Below are 14,403 nucleotides of genomic sequence, written 5' to 3'. Positions count from 1 at the left end.
TCTTGCTTTGTAGACTCGTCATCTAAATCTCTTAGTCTACATATTCTTCTCCTGTGGGTATTTCAGGTGGTTGAAGAAGGAGCGGGCGAAGCGGTAGAAGAGGAGAAAGTAGAGGAAGAAGCAGCCCCTGAACCTGAAAAAGCAGAGTAAGTAATAGGAATCAAATTTATGATTGACTTTCATTGGTGAATGTTGTGAAGTCCTATTCATTACAATATAAACATTGTGCTGTTGTTGCTTTGACTTATCCTTCTGTCCATCAAAGTGCTGAAAATGGAGAAAAGTCAGAGAAGGAAGCAGAACCTGAGCCAGAGGAAAAACCAGATGTAGAGCTAGAGGAGAAAAAAGCAAAGGCTAAAGCAAAGAAAGGCAAGAAGCAAGAGGAAGAGGGCTTTGAACTCTGGAATGAACTTGAAGTCCAAAGAATCAAGTTCATGGTAATTACAGTTATTTATCTATATACATCTTTCACAGTTATGTAGAATGAATGTATGTTGATTCATGTTTAATTCAATTATATTATGTTACATTATATTGGTAATATTTTTCATTCATTATTTTTGACATCTAAAAGGTAAACCACTTTCTCTTCTAGAATTATCTGTCTCGCAATTTCTACAACCTGCGCTTCCTGGCTCTCTTTATCGCCTTTGCACTCAACTTCATTCTGCTCTTCTACAAGGTGATGTGATAATAAAACAGGGCTTTTCAAACTGAAGTCTTGGGAGCCCCACAGGGCCACAAGGGTGGTCTGGGAATATTTTTATTGATTTATTTTGCATTTTTAGTTAACCTGCTGTTTTTACACATTCACTAAATTCATTATGCATTCTAAAGACTGGTCAATGAGTAGTTTAATCACTATTTAACAGCAAAAAAATTAACAAATAAATTGAACCCCTACAATAAAATACTTTACAGCCATGTGATTCGCTGTAATTTGTTTCAAGAACAAATTTGTCTGAAGCTAGCTATTCTTCCCTAGGTATCTGACAGCCCACGTGGAGAAGAGGAGGAGTTTGAGGGTTCGGCTATTTTTGAGGGTTCTGGTGTATTTGAGGGCTCTGCTGTGTTTGAAGGCTCTGGTGTGTTTGAGGGCTCCGGGATCTTTGAGGGTTCTGCTGGAGAAGCTGAAGGTTCTGGAATGGAGGAGAATGGAGAGGAAGATGAGGAAGAAGGGTTTGTCCACTTCTTCCTGGAGGAGAGCACTGGATATATGCAGCCCGCTATGTCCTTCTTTTCCATCTTACACACCATAATTTCCTTCCTATGTATCATTGGCTACAACTGTCTGAAGGTCAGGAGTTCCCTGGATTTTGTTATCATTTACTAACTCTCATGTAATTTCAAACCTGTATGACTTACTTTCTTCTGTGAAATGTGAATAAATATTTAGTAGCGTGTCAATGCTGCTCTTTTCCAAACAATGAAAGCATTAAATGACCACTGAAAGGACCAAAAAGTACCATGAAGTGTCATAAATGTGGTCCATACAACTTGTACACTATACTCTATATTTTTCTGAAGCCTTCAGTCGTGCATTGAGTAAATTATGACAAATGTAATTTTGAAGTGAAATATTTATTTTCATTTGGTTAAGCTAGTGTGAACTGCTAACCTTTTCGCATATGTCTAGGTTCCTTTGGTCATCTTTAAGAGAGAGAAGGAACTGGCCCGTAAACTGGAGTTTGATGGTCTGTATGTAACTGAACAACCAGAAGATGACGACATCAAGGGCCAGTGGGACAGACTTGTTCTCAATACACCGTAATACTACTACATTATTATTATTTATAAATGTATAAGCAAGTATCCCTGTGAAGACTGTGTGATCTGTAATGGCATTCCCTTTTATTCTCCACTCAGGTCTTTCCCGAACAACTACTGGGACAAATTTGTGAAGAGAAAGGTCAGGAGCATACTATACTTGTGTGTGTGGATGTATTGAGAGATGACAGTGACTGACCGTGTCTACGGTGTGTCTGTGTTGTAGGTGCTAGAGAAGTATGGTGATATCTACGGTAGAGAAAGAATCGCTGAGCTGCTCGGCATGGATCTAGCATCCCTTGATGTCAGTGCATTGACACACGAGAAGAAGCCTCAGATTGATCCCTCAATGTTCACATGGTACAGAAAGACACAAAACACACTCATAAGTGTCACCAAAATGTCAACTGCCAATACAAGTAACAAAAATGATTCAATACCAAATATGCCATTAGGTAGGGATGGGAACTGCTCTAACGAATCCAATTACTTTACTGTTCCATTGATGATTTTTGAAGCGGGAATATTTGGAAAGTGAAATTTAGTTGCCAAATGATGAAGAAAGAAAGATAGAAAGAAAGAAAGAAAGTTGTAAACTAAATGCATGATTCACTACAGTTACAGTTCACAACAGCTCATTAAAAAATTGTTTGGGAACTGTACTACTCTTTATTTTCAAATCACTGAAAATGTGGCTCAAAAGAGTCATTTGTTTGGGAATTGAACTACTCTGGTCAATCTAATTTTTTGGATTCATTTGTGTGAGATTCAGACACTCTTCACTGCTCTGAAACATGATGTAATAACAGGATGGAGATTCTGTTTCTCATTATAAAATTTAATGAATCCACAGGTTGACATCTATTGACATCAAATACCAAATCTGGAAATTTGGAGTGGTGTTCACTGATAATGTGAGTTTCAGTAAAGACAACACTTTTTCCTAAGTTGTTTCAGTTAGATGAGGATATTTATAGCAATGATCATTCATTTGGATTCTGTTTTGCTCTTAGACGTTCCTGTATCTGGTTTGGTATATGGTAATGTCACTGCTTGGCCACTACAACAACTTTTTCTTCGCCTGTCATCTGCTGGACATCGCTATGGGTGTCAAAACCCTGCGCACCATCCTGTCCTCTGTAACTCACAATGGCAAACAGGTACAGCTCTCAGATAACATCATATTTGACTGAGATTTTATAGAAGTCTCTTCCAGATGTAAATGTTAATCTGGTGACTGTGGTTTAGCTGTTGATGACGGTGGGTCTGCTGGCTGTGGTGGTCTACCTCTACACCGTGGTGGCCTTCAATTTCTTCCGGAAGTTCTACAACATGAGTGAGGATGAAGACGAACCAGATATGAAGTGTGACGACATGATGACTGTAAGTGTTTCTCCTCACATATCTATATTTGGTTCAATTACACTTTCTAATTTCATGCCTGACTGTGATCATGTCTTCTCTCTCAGTGTTATCTGTTCCACATGTATGTGGGTGTGCGAGCTGGTGGTGGTATAGGAGACGAGATCGAGGATCCAGCCGGAGATGAGTATGAACTTTATCGTGTGGTCTTTGACATCACCTTCTTCTTTTTTGTCATTGTCATCCTGCTGGCCATCATTCAAGGTAAGGAACATTTTTAGAGAAATTTAGACACTGTGGACAATTTACTACTTTGTAAATTTAATGTTTAAAAAGTTTGCTCATAGCATTATGAAATGATGTTTGTGTTTTGTGCAGGTCTGATCATTGATGCCTTTGGTGAGCTGAGAGATCAGCAGGAGCAGGTCCGAGAGGACATGGAGGTACAATTTTTTTTTATTATTATTATTTTAATACACAAAGGAATAGTTTACCTGCAATTGACAATGTGCTGAAAATGCAGGCCATTCAAGATGTAGATGAGTTTGTTTCTTTATTAGAACAGTTTTGGAGAAATTTAGCACTTGTAAATAATGGATCCTCTGCAGTGAATGGGTGCCATCATAATGAGAGTTTAAAAAGGTTATAAAAACAAGTAATCCACAATGCATCCAGTGCATCAATTAATGTCTTGTGAAGTGAAAAGCTGTGTGTTTGTAAGAAACAAATCCATCATTAAGGTATTTAACTTTGAACTGTCACTTCTGGCCAAAATATGAGTCCGTAATAACACTGTTCCTTTAATACTTAACTGAAGTACAGGTGCATCTCAATAAATTAGAATGTCGTGAAAAAGTTCATTTTTTCTTGTAAGTTATTTCAAAAAGTGAAACTTTCATATTTTAGATTCATTGCATGTAAAGTAAAACATTTCAAAAGTTTTTTTGTTTTAATTTTGATGATTAGAGCTTACAGCTCATGAAAGTCAAAAATCAGTATCTCAAAATATTAGAATATTTACATTTGAGTTTCAATAAATGACCATCCCTACAGTATAAATTCCGGGTATCTCTTGTTCTTTGAAACCACAATAATGAGGAACACTGCTGACTTGACAATGGTCCAGAAGAAGAACATTGACACCCTCCACAAAGAGGATAAGTCACAGAGGGTCATTACTGAAAGGTGTGGCTGTTTACAGAGTGCTGTATCAAAGCATATTAAATGCAAAGTTGACTGGAAGGAAGAATTTGGGTAGGAAAAGGTGCACAAGCAACAGGGATGACTGCAAGCTTGAGAATACTGTCAAGCAAAGCCGATTCAGACACTTGGGAGAGCTTCACAAGGAGTGGACTGTAGCTGGAGTCAGTGTATCAAGAGTCACCACGCTCAGATGTCTTCAGGAAAACGGCTACCAAGCTACTTCTGAACCAGAGACAACGTCAGAAGCGTCTTACCTGGGCTGTGGAGAAAAAGAACTGGACTGTTGCTCAGTGGTCCAAAGTCCTCTTTTCAGATGAAAGTAAATTTTATATGTAAATCAAGGTCCCAGAGTCTGGAGGAAGAGTGGAGAGGCACAGAATCCATGTTGCTTGAAGTCCAGTGTGAAGTTTCCACAGTTAGTGATGATTTGGGCTGCCATGTCATCTGCTGGTGTTGGTCCACTGTGTTTTCTGAAGTCCAGTCAACGCAGCCATCTACCAGGAGATTTTAGAGCACTTCATGCTTCCTTCTGCTGCCAAGCTTTATGGAGATGCTGATTTCATTTTCCAGCAGGACTTGGCACCTGCCCACACTGCCAAAGGTACCAAAAGCTGTTCAATGACCATGGTGTTACTGTGCTTGATTGGCCAGCAAACTCGCCTGACCTGAACCCCATAGAGAATCTATGGGTTATTGTCAAGAGGAAGATGAGACACACCAGACCCAACAATGCAGATGACCTGAAGGCCGCTATCAAAGCAACCTGGGCTTCCATTACACCTCAGCAGTGCCACAGGCTGATTGCCACCATGCCACGCCGCATTGAGGCAGTAATTAATGCAAAAGGAGGCCCAACCAAGTATTGAGTACATATACAGTAAATGAACATACTTTCCAGAAGGCCAACAATTCACTAAAAATGTTTTTTTTATTGGTCTTATGAAGTATTCGAATTTGTTGAGATTGGTGGGGTTTTGTTAAATGTGAGCCTAAATCATCACAATTAAAAGAACCAAAGACTTAAACTACTTCAGTCTGTGTGCATTGAATTTATTTAATACACGAGTTTCACAATTTGAGTTGAATTACTGAAATAAATGAACTTTTCCACGACATTCTAATTTATTGAGATGCACCTGTATGCAAAATGTACATGTGAGTGTACATGTGAGTCTGTTGCACTGGCATTAACAAACCTCAGTGTAGAAACAATACAAACCAGCCACAACACAACAGAAACATGCCACAACACAATTAAATTAGCACAACACAACGGAAACCAGCCACAACACAACAGAAACAAGCCACAACACAACAGAAACAAGCCACATCACAATGGAAACATGCAACACAACAAAATTAGCACCACACAACAGAAACAAGCCGCAACACCCACGAAAAATTAGCACAACACACAAAAACAATTCGCAACACAATGGAAACAACACAAGGAAATTAGCACAACACAACAGAAACAAGCCACAACACAATGAAATTACCACAACAAAAAGAAATTAGACCTATACTTTGCGTTGTGGAGATTTTGTTGTCTTGTGCACTACTGGGCCACCGTACTTTGTGGCCAGAAAAATCTGAAAAATGCAATTTAATTAAATATTTCCAGCCATGCAAACTATAGCTAGCTACAAGCTCAGTTAACTTGCTATGAACATATCTGGTGCATCTGAAATTGCATGCTGTCTAAATAGGTACTACATTTGATAAGGAAAGAACTTTGAATTCGTTAAAAGTACATTTAATATAGTTTGAATGTGTGTAATGTATAAACAAATGTGCTAAATCCACCATGTTGTCATTATCGTGTGACTTCACTGTCATTCACAAATTCTCTCTTGTGGCCTCATGGGGTACTAAAGTGTCCACTGGATGCACACTTCAGAATCTCTGCGAAAGTAGTAGGTCATCTTCGCCTATTGTTTTATACTAGTGAAAACTACAAATACGGACATACTATTCATTTTGAAAACTTTTGAAAGTTTTTCGGCTACGATATAGTAAGGAAGTAGGCACTTTCTGATGCAAGGAATAATAATAACTAGCTTTCTCAGCGAGATTCTATTCAAACCGTTGCTTCGTCATGACAGTGGTTGACGTTAATAAAGGAGAAAACTGACTGTAGAAGATGTTTTTGCTGATTTGTGCCATAGCGCCCCTTGGGGCAACCGCTGAGAATTAAATATGTACTTGTTTTGCATTATGGATTGTGGTCTTAAAATTAAGATCTTTTTATTTTTTTTTAAAGACTAAGTGTTTCATTTGTGGAATTGGAAGCGACTACTTTGACTCGACTCCGCATGGCTTCGAGACGCATACGTTGGAGGAGCACAATTTAGCCAATTACATGTAAGTGTTTTGTTTATTCAGAAACCACAAGAGCTAACATTTGGTTCCTTATTTTGAAACCATGTTTTTTTTCTGCCATTTAGGTTCTTCTTGATGTATTTAATCAATAAAGACGAAACGGAGCACACAGGACAGGTCAATATTGTTTTATTCTTATCACTGTCCGAAAATGTCTTTCTGAAACAAACAAATAAAACAATTCCATCTAAAAGGGTAGACATTATAAATATATGTACACTACCATTCAAAAGCTTGGGTTTATAAGATTTTTTATGAATACCACGGCTGCATTTATTTGATCAAAATGCAGTAATATAGTGAAGTATTGCATTTGCATTTTAATATATTTTTTAATGCAATTTATTCATGTGAAGTAAAGCTAAATTTTCAGCAGTCTTCAGTGTCACACAATCCTTCAGAAATATGCTTAAGAAATATTTCTTATTATTATCAGTGTTGGAAACAATTGTGCATCTTCATGTTTCTGTTGAAACCATGATTGACATGACATTTTTTTAAAGGTTTGATTAACAGAAGGTTTAAAAGAACAGCATTTATCTTTATCTCATTATGCCAATTATATATTAACATTATAAATTACTTTACTTTCCTTTTTAATCAGTTTAATGTGCCCTTGCTATTCATTTCTTCAAAATTTTACTGACCCTAAAATTTGAACAGTAGTATTAAAAGAAAAAAAATAAAATGTGTAATTTAAATTTTCTCAATATTTTGCAGAATTGACTTGTAATGCAGCGTATTCGTTTGATTTCTCTCTCTTTCTAGGAGTCCTATGTGTGGAAAATGTACCAGGAGCGATGCTGGGACTTCTTCCCAGCTGGTGACTGTTTCAGGAAGCAGTATGAAGATCAACTTGGCTAATTCTACAGCCTTGAAAGTGTGTGTTTGTGTATAAGAATCATTTTGAGGAATGAGGGTCAAAGAGGGAATTGTGAAAAATAGCCAAAAGAAGGGAACAAGAGATAAATGACCGACTGTAGCCTTGATTTGACTCTCACAGCCCTCATCTTCAGCCAACACATCACACAGACCACACAAACTCACTCATAATTCTTAAAACCTTTGATTACCCTGTTTGACTAAACGAGAGAGAAAAAGAAACTAAGACTAAGAACGTTTTTTTAAACTGTATATACACACTACATGGCCTTTACCTATCCACTAAGGACTTTTTAAATCACATCAAGCCAAAATGAACAAACACCCCTAAACAAAGCCTTCCTTTCCTCTCTGTTTTGTCTGTCACTATCAATCTAAAATAATCTCAGTGCCTAATGTTGAATCTTAACAGTACAATGAGGATTTAAGTATGATTTTATTGATAGTCTGTAGCGATCTTTTTATGTGTAGAGTAGCTGTCTAGATCTTTTAATTTTAGCTTACATAAAGCTCTGTTTATGTTTATTTATTCACGTATACCACAGAAATATAGCCATCATGCTCTGTGACTTGTATATAGAGCATTTTGACAAATATCAAGCCAGGCTTTTTCCCTGGCGCATCGAGCGAATTTGAGAATGCGTGCAACTGAAATATCTTAATACCATTTTATTCTAAGTATTACAACCCCAATATTTCTCTCCCACCTCTTTTTCAAGTTTCAGAGAATTACAAATGGTCTCATGAGAAGTTTTAACTTTGTAAAAATGTGAAACCACCTGTTTTGCACTCTAGAGTCTTGAGTCTAGAGTAATGGGACACTGTGTCCAGTCCTGCTACACAATGCTGTATTACAAATATAGAGAGGTGGAGAAAGTTTGTGGGTCATTCGTTTTATTAAAAACCCCCTCTCTAGATTTACAAGACGTCCTTTTACTCTGATTATGGGAAAGAAGTACTATCATGACTATATGCACAGTATTATTTATGTTGCTATACTGTGTCATTCAGATAGAAAGACTGCAACTTACTTTATTCACTTAAATACATAGATGATATATTTTTGTTGGAGCTCTAAATAATTAAGACACTCTGAACTCATTATGTCACAAGTGAGTATTTATTACGTACCTTTTTTGGGGGGGGCGGGGTATATAGGTCAGAATTTAGTAGAAAAGTGGAAAAGGAATGTGAGCTAGATTAAGTTAACATAGAGGTAACAAAGATGATGTGTTTTTGCCTTTTAGATTTTTATTCTTCTTTTTGGCGAAATCTCATACTTTATTTTTGTCGATATAGGTGAAGTATGTAGTCATAGGTCTCTGATATTTGTGCATCAGACGTCTCAAAGCGACTGAAACAAACTCACATGTGCATGTTCCACCTTGTGCGTTCTGCTGACATGTTGTGACAGCACATTAAGAGTGTGTGTTGAGGTCTTTTGGTGTGCCCACAGAGAGAAGAAATCAACCGTCTTCTCTGGATCTGACTGTGTATCAGGCTGAATCCTGTGTTTCAATGCACATTAAACAGATTCCAATATTTTAAGAGCACTGTTGTCTATGTCTTTTATGCTCGATTTGTGTCTGTAGGTTCTTATAAGCCTTAAGGTCCTTGCACACCGAGTCCATAATTTTTGTATGCGTTTTTTCGTATCCATCATCCTTTCCTATCAAAATGCTTGCTACGGATGCAAAAACAGAAAATCAAACCTGATCTGAATTTTTTATGATGGATGAAAGTTTTGGAGGCTGTGTGTAAACGTGATTGACACAATGTGAGGTCATATTTATTTTTTAACGTGCGAAAATTTCGTACTCAGAGTGTAATGGCCTTTACTCTATAATAACATGTCTTCAGTAATTGTATCAACTACCGTGTAATTAACACGTATTTATTGTAAATATGAAATTCTACAGGCATTTTACAGAAGCATATGATTTCGTATATAGTACAATCATTACACCAGTTGGTAGTCTTCATGAATGAGTCACTGAATCATTAAACCAATTCATTCAAGTGAGTCATTGAATAATTCACTCAACTGATTTGTGTTATATGCACTGGAACAAAATAAGTTGCTGAATTCAGAACAATATATTAGCATACTACTCTTATTTTTATAATGTCTTTGTATGACAGGAATAGTAATAGTAGTATACTAGTGTGCAGTTATGAATTCAGCAAGTGACTGTTTAGGAGTCATTGAATTTACTCAACCGCCACACTGATTCATTCAAGAAATAAATAAAGAGGCCGAGTTTATAAGAGAGTCATTACATAATTTACTCAAGTGATTCATTTAAACACACTGTCACTCGGAATCACAGTAAATAATTCTTCCGTGGCTTTGTTTGTAAAACAAAGTTATTGGCGACAGTGTACCTAAAATGTTAATCAATATTAACATCATGTTTATGGAACTGCTGAATAAAAAGAAATAATCTTATGATGATATTTGAAACAACAGCATTCTCAGTCATGTGATATTTCTTAGGTACTATTATACCACAATACACTATATATAAATTGAAGTCTTTTATTATCATTATTCAGTGGTGCTTGGTTATCCTGGCCATCCTCAGCATATGAACAATTCTGCATTCACATACTTTGGGGTGTGTTATCTCAGAGCATTATAACTGCATTATAGTATTAAAACAGTTATATAACTGACTGACATAACAATAAAAGAATAAAAAATAATGGTGATTTGGACCACCCTTTCTCAAACCTTCCCAAACGGCTCCTGAAACAACAAATGCCAGAAAACACCATGGCTGTACATGTTGGTGCTTGTTTGCTGACTGGATCTCAGGAAAGGGCAAGGCATTGCTGATACTAGATGAGTTCCGAACTATTCATAGTCCAGTGATTCAGCAGGTGGTTTTTATTACTATTATTCATGTATATTTAGTGATTCATTTGTGTATTCAGGATATATTTTTCTTGGTTTTGCTCCCGGTTCTGCTATTCAGGTTTCATGTAATTCTGGGTGGTCAAGTGCTGATACTGCCCTGCACCTCCACCTCGGTCTTCAGTTTGGGTTTCAGATCTGCTTTCAATGTGGAAGGTTTAAAGGGCCCTTTTCTCAGTTTGACATCCTGGAGATTGAGGAAGATGTTTAGCTGTTCTACATTCACTTCTGAACATGAAGGCTTTACAATAGGCACCAAAGACATAACACACTGCTCCTTAGTTATCCTAAAATCATATTATACTGTAAATTAATACCAGTATATTCTCAGTTTATAAATCGTTATAGTTATTAATATCTGAAATAATTTAGACAAACATAAGAGTGAATAATGTCATATATGGCATACACACTTCTTATTGCATTTGAACATTTAGATTAAGGTGCCACTTTTATTATTTATATTTATTAGTTATCATTAATATTCATTAATGACAATACATTTTAATATGTGACCCTGGACCACAAAACCATAACCGTCAATTTTTTGAAAATGAGATTTATACATTGTCTGAAAGCTGAACAAATAATCTTTCCATTGATGTATGGTTTGTTAGGATCGGACAATATTTGGCCGAGATACAACTATTTGAAATCTGGAATTGAGAAAATCACCTTTAAAGTTGTCCAAATGAAGTTCTTAGCAATGCATATGACATATCAAAAATTAGGTTTTGATGTATTTACAGTAAAAAAATGACAAAATATCTTCATAGAACATGATATTTACTTAATGTCCAAATGATTTTCGGCATAAAAGAAAAATCAATAATTTTGACCCACACAATGTATTTTTGGCTATTGCTACACATATATCCCAGCGACTTAAGACTGATTTTGTGGTCCACAACATATACTTATATAACACTTAACTTAATGGAAATAAGTGTACAAATAATTCTATATTAATACACATAATAATATTACAAAATACTAATAATGTTCTATAAATATGAGATTTTCATAAAACAGACACTGTGATTGATCACTTTCAACACCCATTTAGCAGGATCATGTGACACTGAGTAAAACTTATATGACAGTTATCCTCCATCAGTGATTTGTATTTTGATGACTGTATTTGTTGAGTAACTTGGGATAATTCTAATTAAGTGTATTTACCTGTTCAGTCCATAAAATACTGTTGAATCATCAAGGTGTCATCTAGGTGTCTCTCATTAAAATGTGAGAATTTCCGCATTCATTTTGTGTCTGTGGTCATTAAATAAAATTGAGTCCAGTGCAATTTAGTACATAGTATCTCATTTTGTCCATGAGCTCCTCCTGACACAATGAAGGGACAAGTGAGGACTCGTAACTTGTATTTTACTACGCTCATAAATGTTCATAAACCTCATACTAATCAGCTGCCCAGTGCTGACTTCTTTCCTACTGGAATCAAAGATTATCTCAGTTGAGAAGGGTGTATTTCAGTTGAGCTTATTGACTCGTGACTCATAATGAGTAAGACAAAGTGGGTTAATAATGTTCATTTCAGCCATCATCCTGTGCAGTCAATCAGTTTAACAAGTAGAAAAACATCCTGAGGAGCGTCTGATGTTGGGGGAATCGGTAAGCTCAAGTTCAGTGTTTACTAAAACAGTCATTTTGAATGATTTTTTGAATGTAGATATCAAATTGAGTGTGATTTATTTTATTATTCAAACAGAAATACAGTAAAAACAGGAATAGTGTAATTATGGTTTAAAATAACTGTTTTCTATTTAAATATATGTGACCCTGGACCACAAAACCAGTCTTAAGTGTCAATGTTTCAAAATTGAGATTTATACATCATCTGAAGGCTGAATAAATAAGCTTTCCATTGATGTATGGTTTGTTAGGAATAGGACAATATTTGGTCGAGATACAACTATTTAAAAATCTGGAATCTGAGGGTGCAAAAAAATCTAAATATTGAGAAAATCACATTTAAAGTTGTCCAAATTAAGTTCTTAGCTATGCATATTATTAATCAAAAATGAAGTTTTTATATATTTACGGTAAGAAATGTACAAAATATCTTCATGGAAAATGGTCTTAATTTAATATCCTAATGATTTTTGGCATAAAAGAAAAATGGATAATTTTGACCCATACAATGTATTTTTGGCTACTGCTACAAATATACCCCAGCGACTTCAGACTGGTTTTGTGCTCCAGGGTCACATATTAAAATCTAATTTATTCCTGTGATGGCAAAGCTGAATTTCAGCTGTCATTACTCCAGTGTTCTTCAGAAATCATTCTAATGTGCTGATTTGGTGCTCAAGAAATATTTCTTCTTATTATTTTGAATTTCTAAATGTTATATCTACTTAATATTATTTGTGGAAACAGTGATCCATTCCCCCCCCCCCCAGGATTCTTTGATGAATAGAAAGTAAAAAAACAGCATTTATTTGAATTAGAAATCTTTTGAAACATGATGATCAATTGAATGCATCCTTGCTGAATAAGTATTCATTTTTTTAAAGATCTGACTCAAAACTTGTATATTATTCTTTGTGTCAAGTTAGGCTACTTACAGTAATACAGTTAGTTAGTAGCTACCTGTACAAAGCTGAGCAAACACGAATGTATGCAGGGTGACGTAAATCTGTTCAGTTCATGCCAACACTACAAATTCTGCCATTATTTAGTCACCTACATGTCGTTCCAAATCTGTATTACTTTTACTCTTCTGTGGAACCACAACAACAAAATAATGTTGTTTAGACGTTGTAATTTCCCTCTTTAAACATTAGAGGGAGACAAATATTCAAATGCATTGGAAGAATAATACAGCTCCTGTCCTCAATTCAGCCACAACAAATATGGAATAGTTTATACCGGACACATAGTCATTATCTCATTGAATCAAATGACTAAGCTAGTTAAACATTTCCCCTATGATTTATATGGCATTTTATTGAAGAAGGGCACTTCTGGTAAGTGTTGGAATCAAACTTTATTACCTTGTTTTGTTTAATAATAACATATGTTTGTGGTGATCGAGTGAGTGACATTTATTGATGTGTGTGTGTAGGGATTGTGATTCATAACTGTATATATTACTATATTTTTTATCAATAGTAATTAGCCTAGTTCTAAAAACAACAACAAAAGCAGTAGAAATGTATGGCATGTCTATGTGTATGTGTTTTTAAGGGAATAAAAATCTATATTTGAGAAATTAATTATTGCATTGTCCCTGTTATAATATGCTGTCTTTACAAATATTGCATATTGCCTCAACAGAAGCTCAGTTAAGCCTATAAATCATACTGTATCATATTTAAAACATTGTCTGGACTGAAGCAACATAGGTTTAATTGTTCATTCGTACATCATAGTATTTGAGGAACATTTATTTGTACATTTGTGATTGCATTTGGGTTTTGGTTCTTTTGCAAGGACCTTGAAAATAGCTGAAATCTTTTGAAATCAAGACCTGACTGGAACTACTTTGCATGCGTTTCCTGGAAAATAATTTCTTAGAACGTTCAGATTCACGCATTCAACAGCATTTTATATGCATTTTATGCAAGTTGTGTGTTGTACTGTTAAACATCGAAATTAAAAGGTGTGTGTTTTTCCCGGAGTGTGAGGAATATGCATATGACAGCCTGATGTATCAGCTATGATACTAAACATAAAGATTTTAAAGGTGTTATTTAACATTTTGCATAAAGGTACAATAAACTGTAAATAAATAAAATAAAATAAAATATTTTTCGGACTGTTATTTCCTATGTCAGGTTGTGCAGGGTTAAAGACCTTGGCAGGAGCAACGGCGTTGTGCAGTGGGTGTGGCATTTAAAGGGCTGCGCGAGTGTACGGTGCGCAGG

General features: G+C 35.7%; 1 protein-coding gene across 1 annotated transcript in view; it reads left to right on the top strand.

Moving 5' to 3' along the window:
- LOC306888329 (ryanodine receptor 1-like) overlaps positions 1-9,148 on the top strand; it is a 136,839-nt gene extending 127,691 nt beyond the window's left edge. The window contains exons 95-109 of the mRNA XM_079446545.1: positions 67-146; positions 266-437; positions 596-682; positions 986-1,297; positions 1,637-1,767; positions 1,867-1,909; positions 1,994-2,127; positions 2,621-2,681; positions 2,781-2,927; positions 3,016-3,150; positions 3,237-3,393; positions 3,508-3,572; positions 6,596-6,696; positions 6,780-6,831; positions 7,483-9,148. Coding sequence (XP_079302671.1) covers positions 67-146; positions 266-437; positions 596-682; positions 986-1,297; positions 1,637-1,767; positions 1,867-1,909; positions 1,994-2,127; positions 2,621-2,681; positions 2,781-2,927; positions 3,016-3,150; positions 3,237-3,393; positions 3,508-3,572; positions 6,596-6,696; positions 6,780-6,831; positions 7,483-7,578 — 1,773 coding nt within the window. The 3' untranslated portion in view covers positions 7,579-9,148. The remainder of the gene's footprint in view (positions 1-66; positions 147-265; positions 438-595; positions 683-985; positions 1,298-1,636; positions 1,768-1,866; positions 1,910-1,993; positions 2,128-2,620; positions 2,682-2,780; positions 2,928-3,015; positions 3,151-3,236; positions 3,394-3,507; positions 3,573-6,595; positions 6,697-6,779; positions 6,832-7,482) is intronic.
- Positions 9,149-14,403: the final 5,255 nt, after the last annotated feature.

This window comes from Barbus barbus (assembly GCF_936440315.1).
Source record: "Barbus barbus genome assembly, chromosome: 22".
Classification (NCBI taxonomy): Eukaryota; Metazoa; Chordata; class Actinopteri; order Cypriniformes; family Cyprinidae; genus Barbus; species Barbus barbus.
The sequence above is the reverse complement of the archived record's forward strand: the minus strand, read 5'-3'. Positions and strand labels throughout refer to the sequence as shown.